Below are 24804 nucleotides of genomic sequence, written 5' to 3'. Positions count from 1 at the left end.
CACAGCATCCGTCGCCACAGACCCCTGCAAATTTGTGGCGTCTGGTCGCGCCTGGTGTGAACGCAGCATTAGACCTCAACAGTTTTGAGAAGAACTCAACCTTTATTTCCTGTTAATTATGTAATTTTTAATCTAAATTTACTGTCTTAATGTATGTAGAAATGTTTAGGTCCTTGTTATCATATTCACAATATTATTATTATTAATATGCATATGTCGTGGACATGAACGAGCGAAGCTTGTCAGCATCTCACCATGTCATTTAGGTTCTTCAGAGTTTATTTTGAGTAAATGCTTCAGAGGACCAAAAAACAAAAACCTTTCAGCTTCTGGGGGGTCTCTGCCCCCCCAGACCCTCCATGTTTTTAAGCATTTTTCTTTATTTGCCTCTCACATACTTGGAAAAGCCCCTCCCCATCTAACCATGTCCTTTAGGTCCTTTAGACTTTTTTCAGTAAAATGGTTAGTGGGAGCATGAGCATGACTAAAACCTTTTAGCTTCCCCAAGACCCCCCTGCCTTTTTAAGCATTTTCCTTATTTTGCCTTTCAGCTTCCGGAGGTGCTCTGCCCCCATACTCTCCACCTTTTTAAGAATTTTTCTTTTTTTTTTTTGCTTTTCAGCTGACCCCTCTCATTACAGCATTCTTAACCCCCTGCCACTTTAAGCATTTTTTTAATGAAGATGTAAATTAATATTCAAAGTTTTCAGCTAAATGACAGTAGGGCTGTAGGATATGGCCAAATTGTCATATCTCAATATTGTCATATAAATTGTCATGTAAATATCACTTATAAACATGCTGTCCATATTCTTGAGCCGCTTATGTGGGTACGGAGAGTTCCCATGGGATAAAAAGCTTTTCAACCTACCATCCCTGGTTCTCAAGACCAGGCACCTAAGTGGCTCTACTAATTAAAGATATTTAGGTGTACCTTAGTAAACACAAGTAGAGTTCCACCTTAGATTTAGAATGTATAATAGAAGAGCGCGAGCGCCTGGTGGTCGGGCCTTAGCCCACGGGGCCCGGCAGGACTCAGCTTGAAAGAGCGATGTGGGCCCGCCCTCCTGTGGGTTCACCACCTGCAGAGGGGGCCATGGGGATCGGGTGCAGAGAGGACTGGGTGGCACTTGAGGGCGGGTGGCCCGGGGGCCGGTCCACGCTCACAGCCTCTGGCTGTGGGACGTGGAATGTCCCACCTCGCTGCGGGTGAAGGAGCCTGAGCTTGTGTGGGAGGTTGAGAGGTACCGACGAGATATAGTCTGGCTCACCTCCACGCACAGCTTGGGCTCTGGTACCCAACTCCTGGAGAGGGGCTGGATGCTCCACTTTTCTGGCGTTGCTCACAGGGGAGAGGCAGCGAGCTGGGGTAGCATTGCTTATTGCTCCCCAGCTTAGGTCGCCATGTGTTGGAGTTCACCCCAGTGAATGAGAGGGTTGTGTCCCTACGCCTTCGGGTTTGGGGACAGGTCTCTCACTGTTGTCTCGACCTATGGGCCAAGCAGCAGTGCAGAGTACCCAACCTTCTTGGAGTCTCTGGGAGGGGTACTAGATAGTGCTCCGACCGGGGACTCCATTGTTCTCCTGGGGACTTCAACACCCACATGGGCAGTGACAGTGAGACCTGGAAGGGCGTTGATTGGGAAGCACGGCCTCCCGGATCGGAACCCGAGTGGTGTTCAGTTGTTGGACTTCTGTGTTAGTCACAGTTTATCCATCATGAACACCATGTTCAAGCACAGGGGTGTCCATAAGTGCATGTGGCACCAGGACACCCTGATCCAGAGGTCGATGATTGACTTTGTAGTCTTATCATCTGAACTTCGGCCACGTGTCTCGGACACATCGGGTAAAGAGAGGGGCTGAGCTGTCGACCGATCACCACCTGGTGGTGAGTTGGATCCGCTGGGAGGGGAGGAAGCCGGTCAGACCTGGCAGGCCCAAACGTATCGTGAGGGTCTGCTGGGAACGACTGGCGGAACCCTCTGTCAGCGAGGTCTTTAACTCCTACCTCCGGAGAGCTTCTCCCAGATTCCGGGGGAGGTTGGAGACATGGAGTCCGAGTGGAACATGTTCTCCACCTCCATTGTCGATGTAGCCGCCTGTAGCTGTGGTCGCAAGGTCTCTGGTGCCTGTCGCGGCAGCAGTCCCCGAACCCAGTGGTGGACGCCGGAAGTAAGGGATGCCGTCAAGCTGAAGAAGAGTCCTACTTGTCTTTGTTGGTAGGTGGGACCCCGGAGGCAGCTGACAGGTACCGGCAGGCCAGGCGTGCTGCAGCCTGTGCGGTTGCAGGGGCAAAAACTCGGGTCTGGGAGGAGTTTGGAGAGGCCATGGAGGAGGATTATCGGTCGGCCTCGAAGAGATTCTGGCAAACTGTCCGACGCCTTAGGAGGCGGAAGCAGCTCTCTGCCAACGCTGTCTATAGTGTGGGTGGGGAGCTGTTGACCCTGACTGGGGATGTTGTTGGGTGGTGGAAGGAATACTTTGAGGATCTTCTCAATCCCATCGTCACGTCTTCCGAAGAGGAAGCAGAGATTGGGGACTCAGAGGTGGACTCGTCCATCACCCAGGCCAAAGTCACAGAGGTGGTCAGAAAGCTCCTTGGTGGCAAGGCTCCTGGGGTGGACGAAATCCGTCCTGAGTACCTTAAGTCTCTGGATGTTGTGGGACTGTCCTGGTTGACACGTCTCTGCAACATCGCGTGGCGGTCATGGACAGTACCCCTGAATTGGCAGACCGGGGTGGTGGTCCCTCTGCTTAAGAAGGGGGACCAGAGGGTGTGTTCCAACTACAGGGGGATCACACTCCTTAGCCTCCCTGGTAAGGTCTATTCCATGGTGCTGGACAGGAGAATTCAACCGATAGTCAAGCCTTGGATTCAGGAGGAGCAGTGTGGTTTTTGTCCTGGTCGCAGCACACTGGACCAGCTCTACACCCTCCATCGGGTGCTCGAGGGTTCATGGGAGTTCGCCCAACTAGTCCACATGTGCTTTGTGGATCTGGAGAAGGCATTTGACCGTGTCCCTCGAGGCACCCTGTGGGGGGTGCTCCGGGAGTACGGGGTCCGGGGTCCTTTGCTAAGGGCTATCCGGTCCCTGTGCGACCGCAGCAGGAGCTTGTTTCGCATTGCCGGTAGTAAGTCACACCTGTTTCCAGTGCATGTTGGCCTCCGCCAGGGCTGCCCTTTGTCACTGGTTCTGTTCATTACCTTTATGGACAGAATTTCTAGGCGCAGCCAGGGTGTAGAGGGAGTCCGGTTTGGGAACCACATAATCTCATCTCTGCTGTTTGCGGATGATGTGGTCCTGTTGGCTTCGTCAAACCAGGACCTTCAGGGTGCACTGGGGCGGTTTGCAGCCGAGTGTGAAGCGTCCGGGATGAAGATCAGCACCTCCAAATCCGAGGCCATGGTTCTCGACCAGAAGAAGGTGCCTTGCCCTCTTCAGGTCGGTGGGGTGTCCTTGCCTCAGGTGGAGGAGTTTAAGTATCTCGGGGTCTTGTTTACGAGTGAGGGACGGATGGAGCGTGAGATAGATAGACGGATCGGTGCAGCGTCTGCTGTGATGCAGTCGCTGTATCGGACCGTCGTGGTGAAGAGAGAGCTGAGCAGGGGGGGCAAAGCTCTCGATTACCGATCCATCTACGTTCCGACCCTCACCTATGGTCATGAGATTTGGCTCATGATCGAAAGAACAAGATCGCGAGTACAACGTTCAAGATGAGTTTCCTCGAGTACAAGCGGCCGAGATGAGTTCACATCTTACATCCAAACTGGACTGATGCCTCTCGACTGATGACTGTGCCAAAGTCGTTGGTTGCCACACATAACCCGCCTTTTTCACACCATTATGGGTGCTCCCTTAGAGATAGGGTCAGGAGCCTCTGTCACTTGGGAGGAGCTCAGAGTTGAGCCGCTGTTCCTCCACATCGAAGGAGCCAGCTGAGGTGGCTCAGGCATCTTTTCCAGATGCCCCCTGGACGCCTCGCGTGGAGAGGTGTTTCCGGGCACGTCCCATCGGGAGGAGGCCCCGGGGAAGACCCAGATCACGCTGGAGGGACTACGTCTCTCAGCTGGCTTGGGAACGCCTCGGGGTTCCCCCGGAAGAGCTGGGGGAGGTATGTGTGGATTGGGAGGTCTAGGCGGCTTTGTTTGAGCTGCTGCCCCCGCGACCCGACCTAGGATAAGTGGAGGAAAATGGATGGATGGATGGATGGATGGATAATAGAAGATATACCTTACTAAATTTTCATATCAATATGATAAACAATATGACTATGATTTGACACAAAGTGCAGCAACAGTGAAAATTAAACATTCTTAAACAAAACAGTAATAATACCACACTCATTTTGCACTCATCATAAGGGTAGGATACTGTGACCTCCAAAAGTATTGGAACACTTGGAATTTCACACATTTTAATTTGTTTATGTCAGTTTAAATACAAGAAATACAGAAAAAAAAAAAAGAATTAAAATTTCTAAAATGATCTTCCTCAAACTCAAACTGAAAGCAAATCTCTAAAACTTGATAAAACCTGTAAATAATAATTAGTTTTCTTTAGACAAGTCAAGGGATGGGAACATGAACATTTCCAAGTCACCTGAATATGTCTTGGACTTTATTTACATCAATTATGAAGAAATACAAAAGTTTCTTTCACCAAAACATCAAATCTAGGGCTTTCATCTCAAATGTACTTTCTGTCAAATTGTAGCTGAACTATCGGGTCTTCTTTTTAAGAAAATCCTCCTCTACACCACTTCATCAAGAAGCTGGATTTCATATTTTTAATTAATTTAAGTTCATTCAAGTTGTAGAGATTTGCTTTCAGTTTGAGTTAAGGAAGATAATTTTAGAAAAAAAATGTTTTTGAAATGGAATAAACAAATTAAAATGTGTGAAATTCCAAGTGTTCCGATACTCTTGAGGGCAACTGAGAAACACAGAGGGACGCTATGCTTCACTCATATTATTATTTTTACTTCTGTTTTATCATTTGATTTTTAAATGGACCACAGTGGAAATAAGTGTTTTCACTTTCTTGTGTCATCCATGTATTTTTAATGTGTTTACAATTATATTATGTCTTACATTGAACTTACTAAATAAAATCACACACACGCCGCTTTTAATATATAGATGATTTACCGCCCCTTGTCATCATCATCAAGATCGGGGGTCTTATCTCTGTCTTAAAATGTCTCCCTTAAGGTGTGATAAAGCTTAAATGGGGAAAAAATATTGCTGACTTTGTGTCAAATGAATGGTTACTTCTGGAGACTCAAATGAGGAGTATCACTTGTATTGTGAAGGAACATCACCTCCAGTGGCTAAAGAAGATGCCAAAACGTCTTATGGCCCAGTCACACGGCACACGACGATTCCTGAACGAAGGGAAAAAGTAAAATAAGTCACAATTCATTGAGAAAAGGTGGACGAAAGAGCTTTATCACCGAATAGCCTGCGAAGCAAGAGCGCAAAAGGGCCGAAAGAGGAACTTTAAAAAACCGAAGCTAACAATCTCGACGGTGGACGCTTTAAGTGAAACGCGCCGGAAACCACAGCTGGAGCAGTGTGTGTCTGCATCTCTGAGTTCCAGGACTCAGCACTGGGACGGAGCTCATAGCACCTGAGTCCTGGAGAAACTACAAACAGAAGCTGTGGAGATCTGTGCGCACGTCTATGGACCACCTGCTCTGGTTCCTCGCCCAGAACAAAAAAGGGATCATCTCTTTCATCATCAGAACCCTCACTGTCTGCGGGGCGCTTGCTCCAATTAAAAAAAAAAACTCTGGTGTGCCGTGGACACTGCTGTATCACTGAATTACGTTACTAAGCCATATATATTGATTTATAACAGAAAACTGTCAAAACAGGGAATAAATATAAGTGTAAAGATTGAATATATCAGAGCAGTAAATTGATCAGTGCATGTGAACGTGCATTGACTCACATGTGCGGTTATTCCACCAGCTGCAGCTAATCCACAACGTGAATTCTGCCTTCCAGAACAGCTCTTTATATAATTTTTTTAATTATCTACCTGTTGCCACATGTACATAAGTGCTGGATTGTCATTCCTACACTCATATTGTTATATTTAATAAAAAAATAATAAGCGCACGCAGGAGCTGCTGGTCTTGCTACCGCCGTGTTCAGGTACCATCGGAAATACACAACTTTTTTGTTGTTTCAAATTCAGACAGTTGCTTGTGGCAAAATAATTAATTGTATATACACAACAAATGAACTCTTTCCTATATAAGGTGCCTGAGCCCATTGAACCTGACTCCCCACCCAGATAATAAAAAAAAAAATCCAAGCAAGCTGCTCCAACGAAGTTAAATTAAACAATAACGTGACAAAAACTAAACAAATGATTAAAAAAAAATCAAGAACGACAGCAAAAACGAAACACAGACGAATTGAGGTTTTCGTTGCCTTTCGTTCAATTTTTCAGCAGTTTAAAAATCCTGACGAAGCTCCAGCTGCAGGAACGAAGCTACGCAAAGGTTAAATGATGCCAACGAAAGTCAATGAAAGTCCAGGTTTCTTATATCGTCAGGGCTTCGTCACCCTTCGTTAAGTGCCGTGTGACTGGGCCATAATACTCCCTTAATCTTTTTGGTTGCTGTGGGTTTGTGGTTCAGTCGGTCTCTTCTTTAGCTTTGGTGAAAGCGACAGTCATACCAGAATTCCTGAATCTGAACCAAATCAGCCTGTTGAACTGTTTGAGAAAGTATGCATATTAATGAAATGGTAAATGGGTTCCATTTACATAGCACTTTTCCTTCAGGTTGGCTTGAAGGTCATTACTGTTTAACAGTTTGGAGCCAGTATGGATTGTTGTAGTGGAAGTGTTGTATGCTGGAAAAGTTGCATCTTGAATGCTCATCTTTAATCCTGATTACTGAGTTTTGATCTTGACTCTTGACTTTTAATCTTCCTTACTGATCTTTGATTTGACTATTAATATTTAATCCCACTGACTGAGCTTTTATTTTAATTACTATAACACCTTGTCATGGCACTCCCATTTTCACAGAGTCATTACTGTGGTGTGATGGTGGAATAACCATATGGGCAGGCTGGGCTCATTAGCCCTGTTTAGCAGCCAGCCTAGGAGGAGGACATTCTGATATAACACCTATAACCCAAGAACCTCGCTGTTACTGTCTCAGCTTGCTAGGCCATGTCAGATGAACCCCGAGTGTAAAGGGTTGCTGCCAGTTCAGCGCACACTGGGCTTCACCTAAACTTCAGTGAATAGGCTCAAAGTATACATCCACGTCTAAGGCCCATTCAAGCCCTGTAGTGATGGGAAAGGGGTGAAAGCGGCAGGTGGAAGATGACACTGGAAGCCGCAGTCCCAATCCTGCATGTAGGCAGTTCAGCATATTGGTTGTCAGATGACTCAGCAGCACCCTGAATGACAAGCAGCCTACTCTAGGGGCAGCATTGCTTGCTTCACATGGAGAACAAGAGCAATCCAAGATTTCTGATGTCCGCCAATCCAGATCACCTCCAAAATTCAGTGGAGTCTTCCATGCCCTAATATCTGTGTGTGGTGCACATTTGGTGAGAATCCATGAAGTAGTTTGACGTAATCCTGCAAAGCCTAAAACCCCTGGCAAAAATTATGGAATCACCGGCCTCGGAGGATGTTCATTCAGTTGTTTAATTTTGTAGAAAAAAAGCAAATCACAGACATGACACAAAACTAAAGTCATTTCAAATGGCAACTTTCTGGCTTTAAGAAACACTATAAGAAATCAGGAAAAAAAAATTGTGGCAGTCAGTAACGGTTACTTTTTTAGACCAAGCAGAGGGAAAAAAATATGGACTCACTCAATTCTGAGGAATAAATTATGGAATCACCCTGTAAATTTTCATCCCCAAAACTAACACCTGCATCAAATCAGATATGCTCGTTAGTCTGCATCTAAAAAGGAGTGATCACACCTTGGAGAGCTGTTGCACCAAGTGGACTGACATGAATCATGGCTCCAACACGAGAGATGTCAATTGAAACAAAGGAGAGGATTATCAAACTCTTAAAAGAGGGTAAATCATCACGCAATGTTGCAAAAGATGTTGGTTGTTCACAGTCAGCTGTGTCTAAACTCTGGACCAAATACAAACAACATGGGAAGGTTGTTAAAGGCAAACATACTGGTAGACCAAGGAAGACATCAAAGCGTCAAGACAGAAAACTTAAAGCAATATGTCTCAAAAATTGAAAATGCACAACAAAACAAATGAGGAACGAATGGGAGGAAACTGGAGTCAACGTCTGTGACCGAACTGTAAGAAATCGCCTAAAGGAAATGGGATTTACATACAGAAAAGCTAAACGAAAGCCATCATTAACACCTAAACAGAAAAAAACAAGGTTACAATGGGCTAAGGAAAAGCAATCATGGACTGTGGATGACTGGATGAAAGTCATATTCAGTGATGAATCTCAAATCTACATTGAGCAAGGTGATGATGCTGGAACTTTTGTTTGGTGCCGTTCCAATGAGATTTATAAAGATGACTGCCTGAAGAAAACATGTAAATTTCCACAGTCATTGATGATATGGGGCTGCATGTCAGGTAAAGGCACTGGGGAGATGGCTGTCATTACATCATCATAAATGCACAAGTTTACGTTGATATTTTGGACACTTTTCTTATCCCATCAATTGAAAGGATGTTTGGGGATGATGAAATCATTTTTCAAGATGATAATGCATCTTGCCATAGAGCAAAAACTGTGAAAACACTCCTTGAAAAAGACACATAGGGTCAATGTCATGGCCTGCAATAGTCCGGATCTTAATCCAATTGAAAATCTTTGGTGGAAGTTGAAGAAAATGGTCCATGACAAGGCTCCAACCTGCAAAGCTGATCTGGCAACAGCAATCAGAGAAAGTTGGAGCCAGATTGATGAAGAGTACTGTTTGTCACTCATTAAGTCCATGCCTCAGAGACTGCAAGCTGTTATAAAAGCCAGAGGTGGTGCAACAAAATACTAGTGATGTGTTGGAGCGTTCTTTTGTTTTTCATGATTCCATAATTTTTTACTCAGAATTGAGTGATTCCATTTTTTTTTTCCTCTGCTTGGTCTAAAAAAGTAACCGTTACTGACTGCCACAGTTATTTTTTCCTGATTTCTTATAGTGTTTCTTAAAGCCAGAAAGTTGCCATTTGAAATGACTTTAGTTTTGTGTCATGTCTGTGATCTGCTTTTTTTCTACAAAATTAAACAACTGAATGAACATCCTCCGAGGCCGGTGATTCCATAATTTTTGCCAGGGGTTGTATATAAAGTGAAATCTTGATCCAGAATCCAGATCTGGATCACCTCCAAAATTTCATGGTCTTCCATGCCCTAATATCTATGTGTGGTGAAACTTTCATCAAAATCTGTGCAGTAGTTTTGATGTAATCCTGCTACCAGACGGACAGACAAATACGAGGTCTATTAAATAATAAACCGACCCTTTTATTTTTTTTTTAACTATATGGATTTGAATGACGTGCGATTACACCAATCATGCTTGAACCCTCGTGCACATGCGTGAGTTTTTTCACGCGTGTCGGTGACGTCATTTCCCTGTGGGCAGGCCTTGAGTGAGATGTGGTCCCGCCCTCTCGGCTGAATTCCTTTGTTTCACACGCTGCTCGAGACGGCGCGCGTTGCTTTATCAAAATTTTTTCTGGACCTGTGAGGAGTATCCGAGTGGACACTATTCGAGAAATTAAGATGGTTTTCGGTGAAAAGTTTAACGGCTGATGAGAGATTATGGGGTGTTTCTGTCGGTGTAAGGACTTCCCACGGAGCGGGACGTCATGCAGCGCTCCCAGGCGATGTTGTCTGGCTGTTTCGAGCTGAAATCATCCTAATTTAAGGCTCTGTTGACCCAGGACGTCGTCAGAAAACAGAGAAGATTCAGAAGAGGCCGGCATGAGGAGTTTATGCGGACATTCCACTGTTTAAGGACATTTTTTAATGAAAGACGTGCACGCAAATTCGCTGAGTCGTTTCCGTGACGACTCGGCAAATCTGTGTGCGCCGCTACAGGAAAAACACCTCCGTGTTGAAAACCATTTGTAAAATTCAGGCGGCTTTTGATGGCTTTCAACAAGTGAGTAACTGAGAAATTGTTTAACAGCTTGGGCATGTTCCAACTTGCCCGTTAAGGTTTCCAACACGGAGGTGTTTTTCCTGTCGCGACCCCCCGCGGTCGGGTCCGGCCCGACATGCGACTCTGCCCGCACGTTCTTTCATTACAAAATGTCCGTTAACAATGGAATGTCCGAATAAACCCCTCATGCCGACGTCTTCTGAAAGTTCTCTGTTCTCTGACGACTTACTGGGTCAACAGATCCTGAAATGTGGAAGTTTTCAACTTGAAACGGTGAGACGCTGCCGCCTCGAAGCGCAGATCGCCATCAGGCGCCGTGGGCCGTCCTTACGGCGACACTACCAGACCAAAATCTCTCACCAGCCGTTAAAATTTTTACCGAAAACCAGCTGAATTTATCGAATGGTGTCCACTCAGTTGTGCCTTACAGTTTTGAAAAAATTTTGATCAAACAAAGCAGCAGTCTCTGAGCCATTCCTAAACAATGAAAAAATCGACGAGAGGGTGGGCGACTCCTCACTCAAAGACTGCCCACAGGCGAATGACGTAACCGACAGGCGTGAAAAAACTCTCGCATGCCCACGAGGGTTCAAGCATGTCTGATGTAATCACACATGATTCAAATCCATATAGTTTTTGAAAAAAATAATAAGGTCGGATACTTTTCTAATAGACCTCGTAAATATATAAAAGCCAATGATTTTATTACGTTCTTGGCGAACATAATAAACTAATCAATGCAGACCACTACCTTCATAATGGTCGTTCCCGAACTAATGCTCTGATGAATGAATGAATATATATCAGTCTGTATTCCAAAGGCGGGGGGTAGTGGCTCCTGTGCACACTGTGATAGTGAATCCTAATGCCAGGGCACACTGATTTAGGATTGATAGTTGCAGTTTGTTTTCATGTGAAGGCACGTGCTTCTCCCTCTGACATGCCAGCTCCGTTCTCAGAAGTCACAGAAGCATGGGCGTGACACACATGCACGCTCACCAGGACACTTCACATTTGTATTCCTGCAGTCACATACAGACATTTGATCTAAGAGAATAATCAGCTTTTGGGAACATTTTGTCTCATTGCCTATTCATAGCCTGGCATTGTACTGTCTGCTTTAACAACTAATTGGGGCCAATTATGTGCGCATGTGTATGGTGCATAAAGCAGAATGAACACTTTCATCAGGGAGATTCTTCTGTGTGAATTTGCCTGTGCAACTGCAAGAGCACATTAATTGACAATGACATGAATATACTGCGTGGCAGGCGTTTGGATTATGTTAAATAAATCTAGCATTTCCAATTCCAGCATTTGTGTTTGCTTGAGACGATATCATATTTGCAACAGATGAATGTGTCACATAATTAGTGTGATTGTGCTATTAGAAATAAAGCAGGAGCTTATTGCTCTGCACCTGAAAAGGAGATGAAATGGTTTCAGGAGTAGATTAGTTCCAGTCAGGCCCGGTGTTAATCTGAAAGCAGATAATGAGCATTCCAGTTGTAGTGTGTATGCGTGTGAGAATCTCATGCCGAAATAAAATGTTTAATAAAGTCCTTACAAGGGCAGTCTAACAGTGAAGTCAGAGTATTTACCCTTTACATCTGAACCCAACTGTCTTGCTTTTGATCGTGCTGACTCATAACTGCCAGATGCAGGCTGAGCAATAACATGGGGATCTTCCTTGTTTGACCCAGTGTGTTGTTATTTACCCCGCTCTTGTTTGTTTACTGTCAGCAGATGATGCCACAGGTTATGGGCCAGTGTTTGAGGAGCAGCCGGTGGATACCATCTATCCCGAGGAGTCACCTGAGGCCAAAATCACTATGAACTGCCGTGCCAGAGCCAAACCACCTGCCATATACAAGTAACATATGTTCACCATAAACCCACCGACATTACTACTCACTGTGTGTTCTGTCTGTCCTTCATCATTAACGGGGTCATACTATGCAAAATGGTTTTTGATTTATCTTTTACAGTTAAATGAAGTAGTGATTTCATTTTAAACATCCTCAAAATCACAATTCTTTGAGTCTAGATGGAGAAATCCCCCTCCAATTTGCCAACATTCAGTCTGAAACAGCTCATTTCAGGCTTCTGTGACACATATCAGGAAAGGTTTGTTTCATACAGAATTAAATATGGTTTATTTTTAAGAATGCAATGTGTCTATGTGATATTTCTGTCTACAGTTTTTCAGCATTTGTTCTTTGAACACCTGTTAACCTACATTAACTCAACAAGAAGGTGAACATATGAATTCAAAATGATTTATGATCTCTTTGTAAATCCGAGCATCACAATGGTTTTAATCTTAGCTATACCTTTAGCAAAGGTTATAATAATATAATAAGAATTTATTGTGTTTTTGTAATTCAATTGGTTTAGTCATTTTAGTTAAGTGTCATGTTGCCGCTACCATGAGTCAGAAGGATAGTGCATTTGATGTCTTCTGCCATGTCTCCATTTGTGGGTGTGTAAAAATAATAGTGTGCATGCGTGTTTCGACCATAGGCAAACTGTGGAGAGCTGACATTTGCCATTTGGTATGCTTATGTATTTTGGGTCAAGGATGTACGCCACCAAAACAGAAGCTTGCCAGGACTAATATTTTTGGAGAAACTACAGATATTAGCTAACAACACTGGACATTGATATTTACATTCTGGACTCACACGCCAATCCAGCAGGGGGCAGTAAATCATCTATATATTAAAAGCATGTGTGTGTGATTTTTTTTTTTTTTTGTGTAAGTTCAATGTAAGTACATAATATAATTGTAAATACGCTAAAACACATGGATGACACAAGAAAGTGAAAACACTTATTGCCATTGTGGTCCATTTAAAAATCAAATGTCAAAACAGAAATAATAATAACATAAAATAATAATAATAATTCTGATATTATTATTATTATTATTATTATTATAAAAACTAAAGACGTCTTCTAAAAACTGTTGCGGTCTAATTTTCTAAAAACATTCTGGACTCACACCCCATTCCAACTCATTTTAGAAACTTTGCATAATTTATTACCACCCTTGAAAAATTTCAGCTACCTATTTTATAAACACTACCCAATCTAGAGCCTGTGCATCCCCACGGGAAGCACAAACTCTAACCTGACATTCCACATAATGCAAACAGAAACAGTATGTAGTATTGTGCCATGTAGTACAGATTTGATCCTCTTTGTTTTCCATACAGGTGGAGACTGGATGGTGTGGACATTGACCTGAGTGATGACAGCCATTACCGTTTAGTAGGCGGCAACTTGACCGTCAGCAAGCCCATTAAGAATAGACATGTGGGAAAATACTCATGTGTGGCAACCAACGACTTTGGCACAGTCGTCAGTCGAGAGGCATCTGTCCAGTTTGGATGTAAGATGTGAACTCATGCTACGTGTTTTTCTTTTGTTTGTTTTTTTCCACTCAGAGCTGTCCTGGAGGTGTACTTTCACATGTGTTAAGCAAATTGAAAGTGCAAGGGCAACTTGTAAAAGACATAATTAGTGTGGAAAAGGTGGTTTATGAACTAACTTTATGATGGCAGCACAGCTCATGTGCTTTTCATTTAATTTCAAAAGCAAATATTCAACATCCCTCCTTAACTTTGCAGTGTGTTTTACTGAGAACAATTACAGACATTCAAAATTGAGTTATGAATGTGTGAGTGGATTTGGATTGGCTATTGAGTCTGAAACTGTCTTACAATTGACTTTTATCTGGATCTCGCAGACCTTGATTTTTTCTCTTCGGAGGAGAGGGAGTCGGTGTGCGTTAAAGAGGGACAGGGTGCAGTGCTTCTCTGCGCTCCTCCACCACATTATCCAGGTACTGCATGTGATCACTGAGTCTGACTCTACTCCGGTGCTCCTGTCAGACTGTGTAAATGTCAAGCCCTGGTCACACGGCACTAACGAAGGACACCAAAGCCAAAATGAAAGAAGAAATCTGGACTTATGTTGACTTTCGGAGACATCGTTTAACCGTCGCTCAGCTTCGTTTCTGTAGCTGGAGCTTCCTCAGAATTTTCAAACTGTTGAGAAATGTGAACAAATCCTGGTTCCTCATCGTTTGTGTCATTCCCATACGTCCGTGTTCCGTTTGACTGTCGTCCAACTTTCTCCTTACGCCAGCCTCTCTCTCTCTCTCTCTCTCTCTCTCTCTCTCTCCCCCCCTCTCCTTTTCTCCAGCGTCTCAATGTCTCTGGCTGCGACGTGCGTGTCAAGTTAATCCAGCTGCAGGTGGCTGTGGACAGCACAGAGTCGCTGCAGAAATGATCACATGCTGGTGCTTTGTTTTAAGTGTCAAGGTTGCTGTTCATTTCATTTTTCTTTTGTTAGTTTCAGTTTCGTTTTGGTCTTATATGCGCTCTGCACTCGCAGGCTTTTCGGTGATGTGAGAAGTCCAGGCTCATTTGTCCAGTTTTTCCCAACAATTTGTGACTTTGGGACTTTTTTCCTTCGTTCAGCTAACGCCATGTGCCGTGTGACCGGGCTCTTATCGAGAATGTACTGACTCTCATGAGATTTGCCATATTTTCCATAAACTCTCAAGTAATTTTCATGATCTACTGCTTATTCAGAAGCTTACTGATTAAATTGAAATAAAAATGTTTGTATTAGTAAAGTGTAATTCATGAAAACAGCAGCTCTAATGTCTAGCAGAGTTGGGCCAGCAGAAATTCATTGATTCATTTTACATAGGGTGGTTCACATCATGTGTACACTCATTAAAGGAAAAATACAACTCCAAATTAGAAAAAGTTGAGATGTTATCAAAAAATTGAAAACATAAAATTTTTCATTTACTTCGACTTTTATTTCATTGTGGACACTATGAAGGTATTTCATGTTTTGTGTGGTCTTAATTGTTATAAATGCATTGTATAAACCATGCTGCAGATGATATGAAAGCTATTTAACATTAAGACATTAAAATTTGTCCTTTTAAGCACTTTCCCACAGATACATAACAATGATACCGGACGATAGTTTTCTACTTGCTGCCGATCAGACTTATTAAAAATAGGTACAGCTTTGGCATTAAGCCAGTCATCTGGGAGACTTCCTGACAAAAGAGGGAAATTGAAAATGTGGAAAATAGGAGATATTATTTGTATGGCACATTATGTAAAACTTCATGAAATAAACCATATGTCACAATAGCTTTAGAAACTTTGAGAATTCTCGAAACATATGATTTTACCGGAGGCCATCAAATATGGCCATCGAGTACTGTGAAGACTTTGCGTCCATCCGTGTGTCTGTCTGTCTGTCTGTGCTCAGCATAAGTCCAGTCCTATTACTGCCAGTGTCTTCACACAGACCTTGGACACGTTCAAAAATGGCTAACCTTGACCTATTTTAAGAGGTATTTTAAAAGGTTAAAATGTCACATTCTGTTTCATTCTGTTCTGTTTGTTTTTGTTTTTGCATTTTTTTTTTTTTTTTTTGAGGGGTGGAGGTAACAGCCAATCAGAGTAGAGCGGCACTGTGACATCAGTGGCTGGTCAAGCTAGCTGCAAATTCTGTTTCATTTGTGTGTAAATATAACCTCTTTGTCATATATTATGTAAAAGCTAGCGAGAAATAAACACTTCTAAAACTGAAAACGCTGTGCTTGTAACCTGATAACACCTCTGGAGTAATTTACAAGACATTTCACAGATGTCAGTGTGCACGCTAACTCAAGCTAACTTTCATTCTTGCCAAAAGCTCATGTATGCACACACACACACACACACACCCTCCTGTAGATGCCGTTAAAACGTAAACATTGTTTATGATTGACTGATTGATTGATAGAGATGCTTTATTGAACATGTACAAATTGTACGTAAGACAATATGATCTTAATAATTAATGTAAATAACAATAAATAAATATATATATATATATATATATATATATATATATATATATATATATATATATATATATATATATATACACTTTGTACTGGGATACCAATTAAACAATTGCAAATTATATAGAAGACAATGCTCATATGGCCAAGGGTATTTTAGCATTGCATTATATTTGTTTTTATTGTGCCTCTTAGTTTTTCCTTCTGCTTTATAACATTTCATCTGAAAGGTCAATAGATGCTTGAAGAGTACACCTTGGCACCAAAGAATTGTGCTATATTTATTTTGCATATATTCAGATTTTTCAAAATGAGCCAGTTTCTCCCTGAGCTCTTGTCCATTGTCTTGACTGACAGGTTGACTTTTATAATTTCTTTTTCTCTGCAGCTGACTTGTCCTTTCGGTGGATGCTCAATGAATTCCCAATCTTCATCCCACTGGACAACAGACGATTTGTCTCACAGATAACAGGAAACCTTTATATCTCCAAGGTGGACTCTTCAGACAGCGGCAACTACTCCTGCTTTGTCTCCAGCCCGTCCATTTCCAAGAGCGTCTTCTCCAAGTTCATTCCTCTGGTGCCTTTGGCAGAACGTGAGTGCCTCATGCCATTAATTCACTAATTTCTGTTCTCTGACCTGTTCATCCATTATGGCAGTGACACAGTAATTTGACTTTTGTTGCATTAGTAAAACTTTTGTTCAGTTTTATCATGAAAGAAGGAGAATATATTGTTAATCTGTAGTTGGGCTTGGTGATATGGAAAAAAGTATAATTTTTTTCTCCCATATTGATCGATTTTGATATTTGTCACAATATGCTGCCAGCTTGAAGAGTATAATGACTGAAGCCTGAATAAACCAGAGGGTTCAGTATTTAAACTAGAGCACTTTATTAACAAAATAATAATACAAATCTACATTGAACTGTGCAAAAAAATGTATCTGTTTTAACAAAGCAATACAAGTGAAATAACACCAGTTAGCCGATGCCTTGTAACTTAAAAAAATAATTATATAAAATCTGTGACTACAATCACAAATTAGTGGTTGACAACAGCAGGCAGCTAATGACCATCTTATAACATGTACAATGATTAAAGCAAATTAGTTCACCCTAAGGACAGGATCCCTAGTTACAAACAGAGCAATGTAGTGTATTATATCAGATGTCAGGAAAACTGTAATGAACACTACATAGGTGAGACTAAGCAACCTTTAAACAAGAGGCTATACCAGCACTGCAGAGAGGTCACCAGTGGACCTCAGTCTGCAGTTCATCTCCACCTGAAAGACACAAACCACACGTTTGAGGACAAGGAAGTTAAAATCTTAGCCAGAGGGAAGAAATGGTTTGAGAGAGGTGTCAAGGAAGCATTCTTTGTAAAACAGTTGAAACCCAGCCTTAACCGGAGGGCGGGTCTCAGACACGCTTTGTCCCCTGTTTACAATGGGGTACTCAGGTCAAAAGCAGTTTCAGTCTTTTGTTCATGGTAATGAGTCATTCACGTCATCAGGAGAGTCGTCAAGGGAGCCATCAGGGGAGGCTTCCATCCCATCATTAGGAGAGTGCTAACTAGAGCACAATAGGTGCTAATTAGAGCTATTGTTTAGTCACTAGCCTATAGCAGTCAGCCTCTCGGTAGGAGGGGTCTGGTTAGGTTAAAAACTCCAGCTTTTGTTGGCTTCTGGTTTATTCTTCTCTACAAGAGTCAAGACAGAAGTCAGACTACCAGAGCAAGAATTTTAGCTGAGGAAGCTTCTGTGATTTGAAGTGAAACGTCCTCACGTCAAGCAACCCAGTCCAGTCGAAGATTCAAGCTTCTCTACAATGATTAAAGCACTCACCCTCACCTGCTGCACACTGTAGTGTCTGCCCATTCTGCTGTCACAGGTTTTTATGTTTCTATTCTGGTAGGTTTTGTGTGACAAATCCCACAGTGGCCTAAAGTGGCAGCTGAATGTCTTTGGTATTAGGTCTCTTCAGAAAATCCTTGTGTACAACTGCATTGTGGATCATGTATCAAAGAAGCACTTAGTTAGGGCAATGAAGGTGAGGTGTATCACTTTCATGGGTGGGGGGCATCAGCCTTGACATTTTAGCCATCTGGTGCATTTTTCTGTTTGATCTAGTTCATAGGTACCTGAGCTTTGAGGGCCCCACTGGCTGAAGAAGGCCAAGTGGAAGCCCACACATCACTTGGCTGTGGCAGATAGATCGTTACTTTTGAGAGGCGGGATGGACTGGTTGATCCAAGGATGTTCGGTGGTGTCGTGGATGTGGCAAAGAATGGCACCCGCACATGCTCCCAGACCTAACTTGACCTGATTGAAACTGCAGCCCACACTGCATTTCAATTTGGTTCCAGGGTCATGTACTCAACATGGTGCATTGTGAGTGTTATTCATAGTTTTCACCCAATCAACTATGGGCATGTTGGTCTGAAAATGATGCGCGGTCAGGTGCAATGCATACGAATTGCTATTTTGAGGCAGCAGAAAGACTATAATCCAGTAAAAAACCTGGTCTAAAGTCCAAGGCAGAGTCTTTCTGACACAATAATGACATATGCCTCATGACATGTATACTTGGTGGGAAAAGATGCGCATTAGTACACGTTAGCACTGTGAAACTAAATTGAAAACAAAAGTTAATCTTGATTTAGCTACACTGTAGTGAGTTTGCTTGTAGTCAGTGGCCTCTCATGATAAGCCTAATATGACCACAGTTTAGTGAATGGTAGTGTTTCAGCAGTAAAATTATCTACCACACCGTTATTGTTATCAAAGTGCCAGGGAGACACTTGATACTCCCACAGACTAGGGACAACTGTTGGGTATTGACTGAATATGCTCGCTTGGGAGACCTTGATCCAGATTATAATATACTAATTGGTGTCAGTATAAGCATTATACTTACTTGTAGCTATCAGGTGTCTATAACTGCCACATCGTAGCTGCTCAGGCAGCCACTGATATGACATTACAAACTGTAAAGAACTTTGATACAGTTAACTACAACATAGCTGAAAGCCCCTGTCTCCGTGTGGGAGTAATAAGATTAAAAATGAAATAAAACTAACAACTAATGATGTTAGGTGATTAAAAATAAAAATAAATCACATGCATTACTTTTTTAAATAAATAAATAAGTGAGCTACAGGGTATAAAAAGTTGAGGCGCTCACAAACACAAAATTGGTGAGCAAGAAACTTTGTTTCACTGAAATGTTTTATTGCATAAATAAACTGTGAACTCACTATGAAGTATAAAGTTATGAATAATGTGGTTGGTTGCTTTGAGTGAGAGCTAGTGTGTGCTGGCAGGTCTTTGCAGTCACCCACAAGCAATAGCTGCTTGCTGCTGTAGACTCAAATGCATTTATCCTTTCTCAGCATTTATTACAAATATCTGAGATCATATGACTTGCTTTGTGGTTAATTTTACTAATGGACCCTTTAAGTTTGTGTTCCAGTTGAGTGAATTATCAGTATTATTTCATCTGTATATTAGTGCCATTAGCAGCAATTATCTGGTGTCAAGAGCTCGCTGACGTTATCACGATTGATACTCCGTGGCTACTGAGGCATTATGTCAGCTATTCATTTTAATGCCTGCACCAAAGCCACCAATTATGAAAACCACTGCTCAGTCCACAAAGAAAGAGGAATTAATAAAACAATGAACCAAGATTAACCTGTTAGCTAGAGCTTTTTTGGTAACTCTGAGATGGGGCATGTGTTTGGGCTTTATTTGTCCTGTCCAGGTTCTACAGATCTTGCCCTGGTCCACCTCTTTACCTTTTTATGTGTTGGCCAGGCAGTCAGGCAACACCAAGATGGTGCCCTACAATGCTGATGATACATTTAGAAATATAAATTTTACAGTTGAAAGGCTTCGTGTTTGCTCAGCAGGAAAATGGCAAGTGATGGAGAGAGAGTGAGAAAGAGGAGAAAGAGAGCAAGGAAGGGAGAGAGAGGCCTTTTTCTCTTTTTTTTTTTTTTTTTGCTCCAACACTTGCTTCGACAATGTAAAACGTATGTTTCAATTGAAATTGAATGGGGACACAGAGAGAGAGGGAGACAGAGGGAGAGGACTTAATTTTTAATTTTTACTGTCACACTTGCTTTGACAAAGTAAACATATGTTTCCCATGTTAATAAAGCTCCATTATTGAGAAGGAGAGAGAGAGAGAGACAGACAGAGACAGATGTACAGTGTCCGGCGCACAAAGCAGGTGGGATTGCAGTGCGCAAGAGGGCTGAGCCTGTCCAAAATAGCCTGCCCGGTCGCTCGGATAATGGGCGGATAACAGCCTCATCCTCACAACACACATGCCTCTAAAATCCTTGTTTGTCCTCGTAGTACAGGTGCACTGACATGACATCGTTGTGACGATGTCACCCGCTGTGTTCACAGCTGGACGCCGTTCTTTGTTTTACCGGCTGCCACGCACTCTGCGCTGGATGCTGCGTATATAAAATAATTATTTTGTGGCGCATTAATAATTTTTTCTGCAAATTGGCCATTGTCAATGGCTCTAATCACTTCCTGAATCACAGAGGAGGCTGTAGCCGGAGCCGTTCGTGCACGTGCGTGCCAAACAAGCTGCAGAAAGAATTTGAGCCATCTAAAAAGGTAATTATTTGTCTGGTTTACATTATCGTGGCTTGGTAAAACAGTTGCCTGTTCTTTCCTTCTTGTCTGCAGTTGTTAAAGTATGTTTATAACAGATTTAACTTCTTGTTATAATCCTTCAGACGAGTTGGGCTCTGATGTGATCTGCTGATGTCACCACTCGCTCTGTTCACTTCTTGTTTACCCCACTTGACGAGCTTGGAGATTAGATCGTGCCACATAGCACGACATTTGTGCGTGAAAGATTTTTTGGACATTTCAAAATACTCTGTGCGCAATAGCACGCACCGGCACCCCTCTGGCGTCCTGTCTGCACCAGTTAAAGACGAGTTTACTCTCCAGCACGACACAGGTCGTGATGTGCCGTGAAGCAAAGGCATGCTCGTGCAAGTGCAACTTGCCTCGTTCACAAACTGCTCCACGCTGTTGTTGCTGAATTTTGAACATCTTGAAATTAGCGCCATGCTCAGAGATGAGCCTTGTTTACCGAATATTCTGCCTCTAAGAGCCTCTCAGAGCCACTGTTCTCCCACGATTGTTGAATAAATCCTCTCATACCAAAAAAAAAAAAAACATGCTGTATGGCTCATTATTCACTGTTCATTATTTGGTGAGACCAGGGCTTTAGAGATCTGGCTGTAAAGGTTGAGTATGGAGATTGAGGACGCAAACTAAAACACTAAACTTTGGTTACCACATATGTGTGGTCACTAAAATAGATACAAATAATGAAAACCTGTTCACTTTCTTGACATTTTCCTTGGGTGACTTCCCAGAGTGTGACTATTACTCCTTTGTTTGAAGCTGGCTTTAAATAGCTGCATTTGGCAGGCTTCACCTGTGGCTGACACGTTATGAATAGAAGTTAAATTACAAGCTGGAGCTTTGTGCTCCACCAAAGAGGTCAGGGGTAGAACTGAGCCAAGCACTTAGTATGTGCACTCTTTTATGTATACAGGCACGATGAGATACCTCCTGGGTATAATGTGCCCTGTTTTTAACTCTGTAGCATCCATGCGTGTAGGTGGAGGTGAACAACTACTTTTATGCCTGTTTGTAGCGAAATGTTGTGTACGTGTTTAATTTGTCGTGAAAAATACTCAGTTATGTATGATGCATTGTTATTACAAAACATCATATTAATATGTGCATTCATTCATTTTCTATACCCACTTACTTCAGTCAAGGGTCATGGGGAGCCGGAGCCTATCTTAGCAGTCTTTGGGCGAGAGGCGAGGTACACCCTCGACAGGACATCTGTCTATTGCAGAGCCACATGTTGACAGACAAACTCACTTACGCTCTCATGCACACCAATTTTTGAAGTGTCCAGTTCACCGAAGGTGCATGTCTCTGGAAGTGGAAGGAACCCACATGAATATTGGGAGAAGTTGCAGGCTCTGCACAGGAAGTGATCCCAAGACCTTCTTGCTGTGAGGCAACAGTGCTAACCACTAAGCCACTGTGCTGCCCTAATATTTGTATGTGCCTGGTTAATGCATATAGTCTGGACCAATTTGTATTTGGACAATGACAAACTTCATCGTCTACACCACAGCCAAAATTGTACTCAAGATCTTTAGCTTTAACTCAAAAGGGTTCATAAAAAATGTTGCATTAAGAATTTAGAAATTGCAGTCATTTTTATACACAGTCTGTCCATTTTTAGAGGCCATAAGTAATTGGGCAAAGTACATATCATCATCTTTAATTCCAGTTTTCTTCAGACAAGTTAGGGGATGGAAGCAGGCATTTCCAAATTACTGAATATGTGTTAAGACTTTATATGTGTCAATCATTCAGAAATTCAAAGTGTATTGTAATAAGTGAGATGGTGGAGTCAAGTCAAGTTTGGGAGCATACGCTGGTGTTGCATGTCACTGCTTCTACCACACCATGGAACTGCCTCAGGTCCACGATGGCACCTGCCCAGGCAGATAACTGGTCCATCTTTACCTCAAGAAAGTAGCAAAGTGAAGCATAAACTTCTCCTTGGCATTTCACAGCCACTAGGTGTCACTGGTGGAAGGCTGATTGAGACCCCAGTGCAGAGATGAATACAAAGTAAGACAAAAATAGTCTTTAATGGCTCACACTGAGAGAGGTCAAAGGACAGTACACAAGAGAGCAGTCCAAGACTGGTAACAGTGTCCATGAAGGGGTTGGCAAGAGAGCAGTCAGAGAGACAGAAAAAGGTCCAAAAACACAAGTAGCAATAACAAGCAGAGTGTCCAAAACAGCAGGAAAAATCTAAATGGTCACTGGGAAATACAGGCATGTAACAGGAAGTCAAACATGAGGAAGCACTAGAGATATCGGCGAAAACAAAGCAACAAAATACAGTCATTCAAACAAAGCATGGGAGGAAAACAGGGGTATAAATCCACACTGATGATAATCATACAAATGAGGCACAGGTGAGGGTAAACACTAATTGACAACAGCTGGGGAAAGACACAGGAAGAAAGTTAACAAAACATACAAGGAAACCAAGACTTCTAAAATAAAACAGGAAGCGCCAACTAGAATAAATACAGAAACACAACCATGATAACATAAACACAGGAATGAAATAGAATAAAACCACAGATTAATAAAATAACTGCAGATAATTTAAACAAACACCAAAGACATTCAAGGAAACAGACAGCGCACAATAACATGAAAACCCACTGGAAACTTCAAATAAAAAACAACACTAGTAACAGTCACAAGGGGAGCCAGAAGACAAGGACAGACACAGACAGATATCTTGACACTGGGGTCCTCAGCACTGACACATCCTTGTCACTGGCTCATATACAGAGAAATGCGCCACATGGCCAAAATGTCATAGCTGATTCAGAGGTGATACTTCTCATCTGACATACCAAGTCATTCCTGCGGTACCCATGGGCACTCCGAAGAGATCTACAACCCCTGGCAAAAATTATGGAATCACCGGCCTCTGAAGATGTTCATTCAGTTGTTTAATTTTGTAGAAAAAAAGCAGATCACAGACATGACACAAAACTAAAATCATTTCAAATGGCAACTTTCTGGCTTTAAGAAACACTATAAGAAATCAGGAAAAAAAATTGTGGTAGTCAGTAACGGTTACTTTTTTAGACCAAGCAGAGGGAAAAAATATGGAATCACTCATTTCTGAGGAAAAAGATATGGAATCATGAAAAACAAAAGAACGCTCCAACACATCACTAGTATTTTGTTGCACCACCTCTGGCTTTTATAACAGCTTGCAGTCTCTGAGGCATGGACTTAATGAGTGACAAACAGTACTCTTCATCAATCTGACTCCAACTTTCTCTGATTGCTGTTGCCAGATCAGCTTTGCAGGTTGGAGCCTTGTCATGGACCATTTTCTTCAACTTCCACCAAAGATGTTCAATTGGATTAAGATCCGGACTATTTGCAGGCCATGACATTGACCCTATGTGTCTTTTTCAAGGAGTGTTTTCACAGTTTTTGCTCTATGGCAAGATGCATTATCATCTTGAAAAATGATTTCATCATCCCCAAACATCCTTTCAATTGATGGGATAAGAAAAGTGTCCAAAATATCAACGTAAACTTGTGCATTTGTTGACGATGTAATGACAGCCATCTCACCAGTGCCTTTACCTGACATGCAACCCCATATCATCAATGACTGTGGAAATTTACATGTTCTCTTCAGGCAGTCATCTTTATAAATCTCATTGGAACGGCACCAAACAAAAGTTCCAGCATCATCACCTTGCCCAATGCAGATTCGAGATTCATCACTGAATATGACTTTCATCCAGTCATCCACAGTCCACGATTGCTTTTCCTTAGCCCATTGTAACCTTGTTTTTCCTGTTTAGGTGTTAATGATGGCTTTTGTTTAGCTTTTCTGTATGTAAATCCCATTTCCTTTAGGCGGTTTCTTACAGTTCGGTCACAGACGTTGACTCCAGTTTCCTCCCATTCGTTCCTCATTTGTTTTGTTGTGCATTTTCAATTTTTGAGACATATTGCTTTAAGTTTTCTGTCTTGACGCTTTGATGTCTTCCTTGGTCTACCAGTATGTTTGCCTTTAACAACCTTCCCATGTTGTTTGTATTTGGTCCAGAGTTTAGACACAGCTGACTGTGAACAACCAACATCTTTTGCAACATTGCGTG

General features: G+C 42.3%; 1 protein-coding gene across 2 annotated transcripts in view; it reads left to right on the top strand.

Moving 5' to 3' along the window:
• cntn1a (contactin 1a) overlaps positions 1-24804 on the top strand; it is a 106266-nt gene that overhangs the window by 13172 nt on the left and 68290 nt on the right. Inside the window, exons 2-5 of one of the 2 annotated variants that reach the window (XM_034176099.1) lie at positions 11884-12010; positions 13356-13531; positions 13889-13984; positions 16410-16616. In XM_034176099.1, the coding sequence (XP_034031990.1) occupies positions 11970-12010; positions 13356-13531; positions 13889-13984; positions 16410-16616 (520 nt within the window). In that variant the 5' untranslated portion in view covers positions 11884-11969. Of the gene's footprint in view, positions 1-11880; positions 12011-13355; positions 13532-13888; positions 13985-16409; positions 16617-24804 lie in introns of both variants that reach the window. The other variant, XM_034176098.1, reaches the window with a different exon arrangement.

The sequence above is a fragment of the Thalassophryne amazonica genome, chromosome 8, assembly GCF_902500255.1.
Source record: "Thalassophryne amazonica chromosome 8, fThaAma1.1, whole genome shotgun sequence".
NCBI lineage: Eukaryota > Metazoa > Chordata > Actinopteri > Batrachoidiformes > Batrachoididae > Thalassophryne > Thalassophryne amazonica.
The sequence above is the reverse complement of the archived record's forward strand: the minus strand, read 5'-3'. Positions and strand labels throughout refer to the sequence as shown.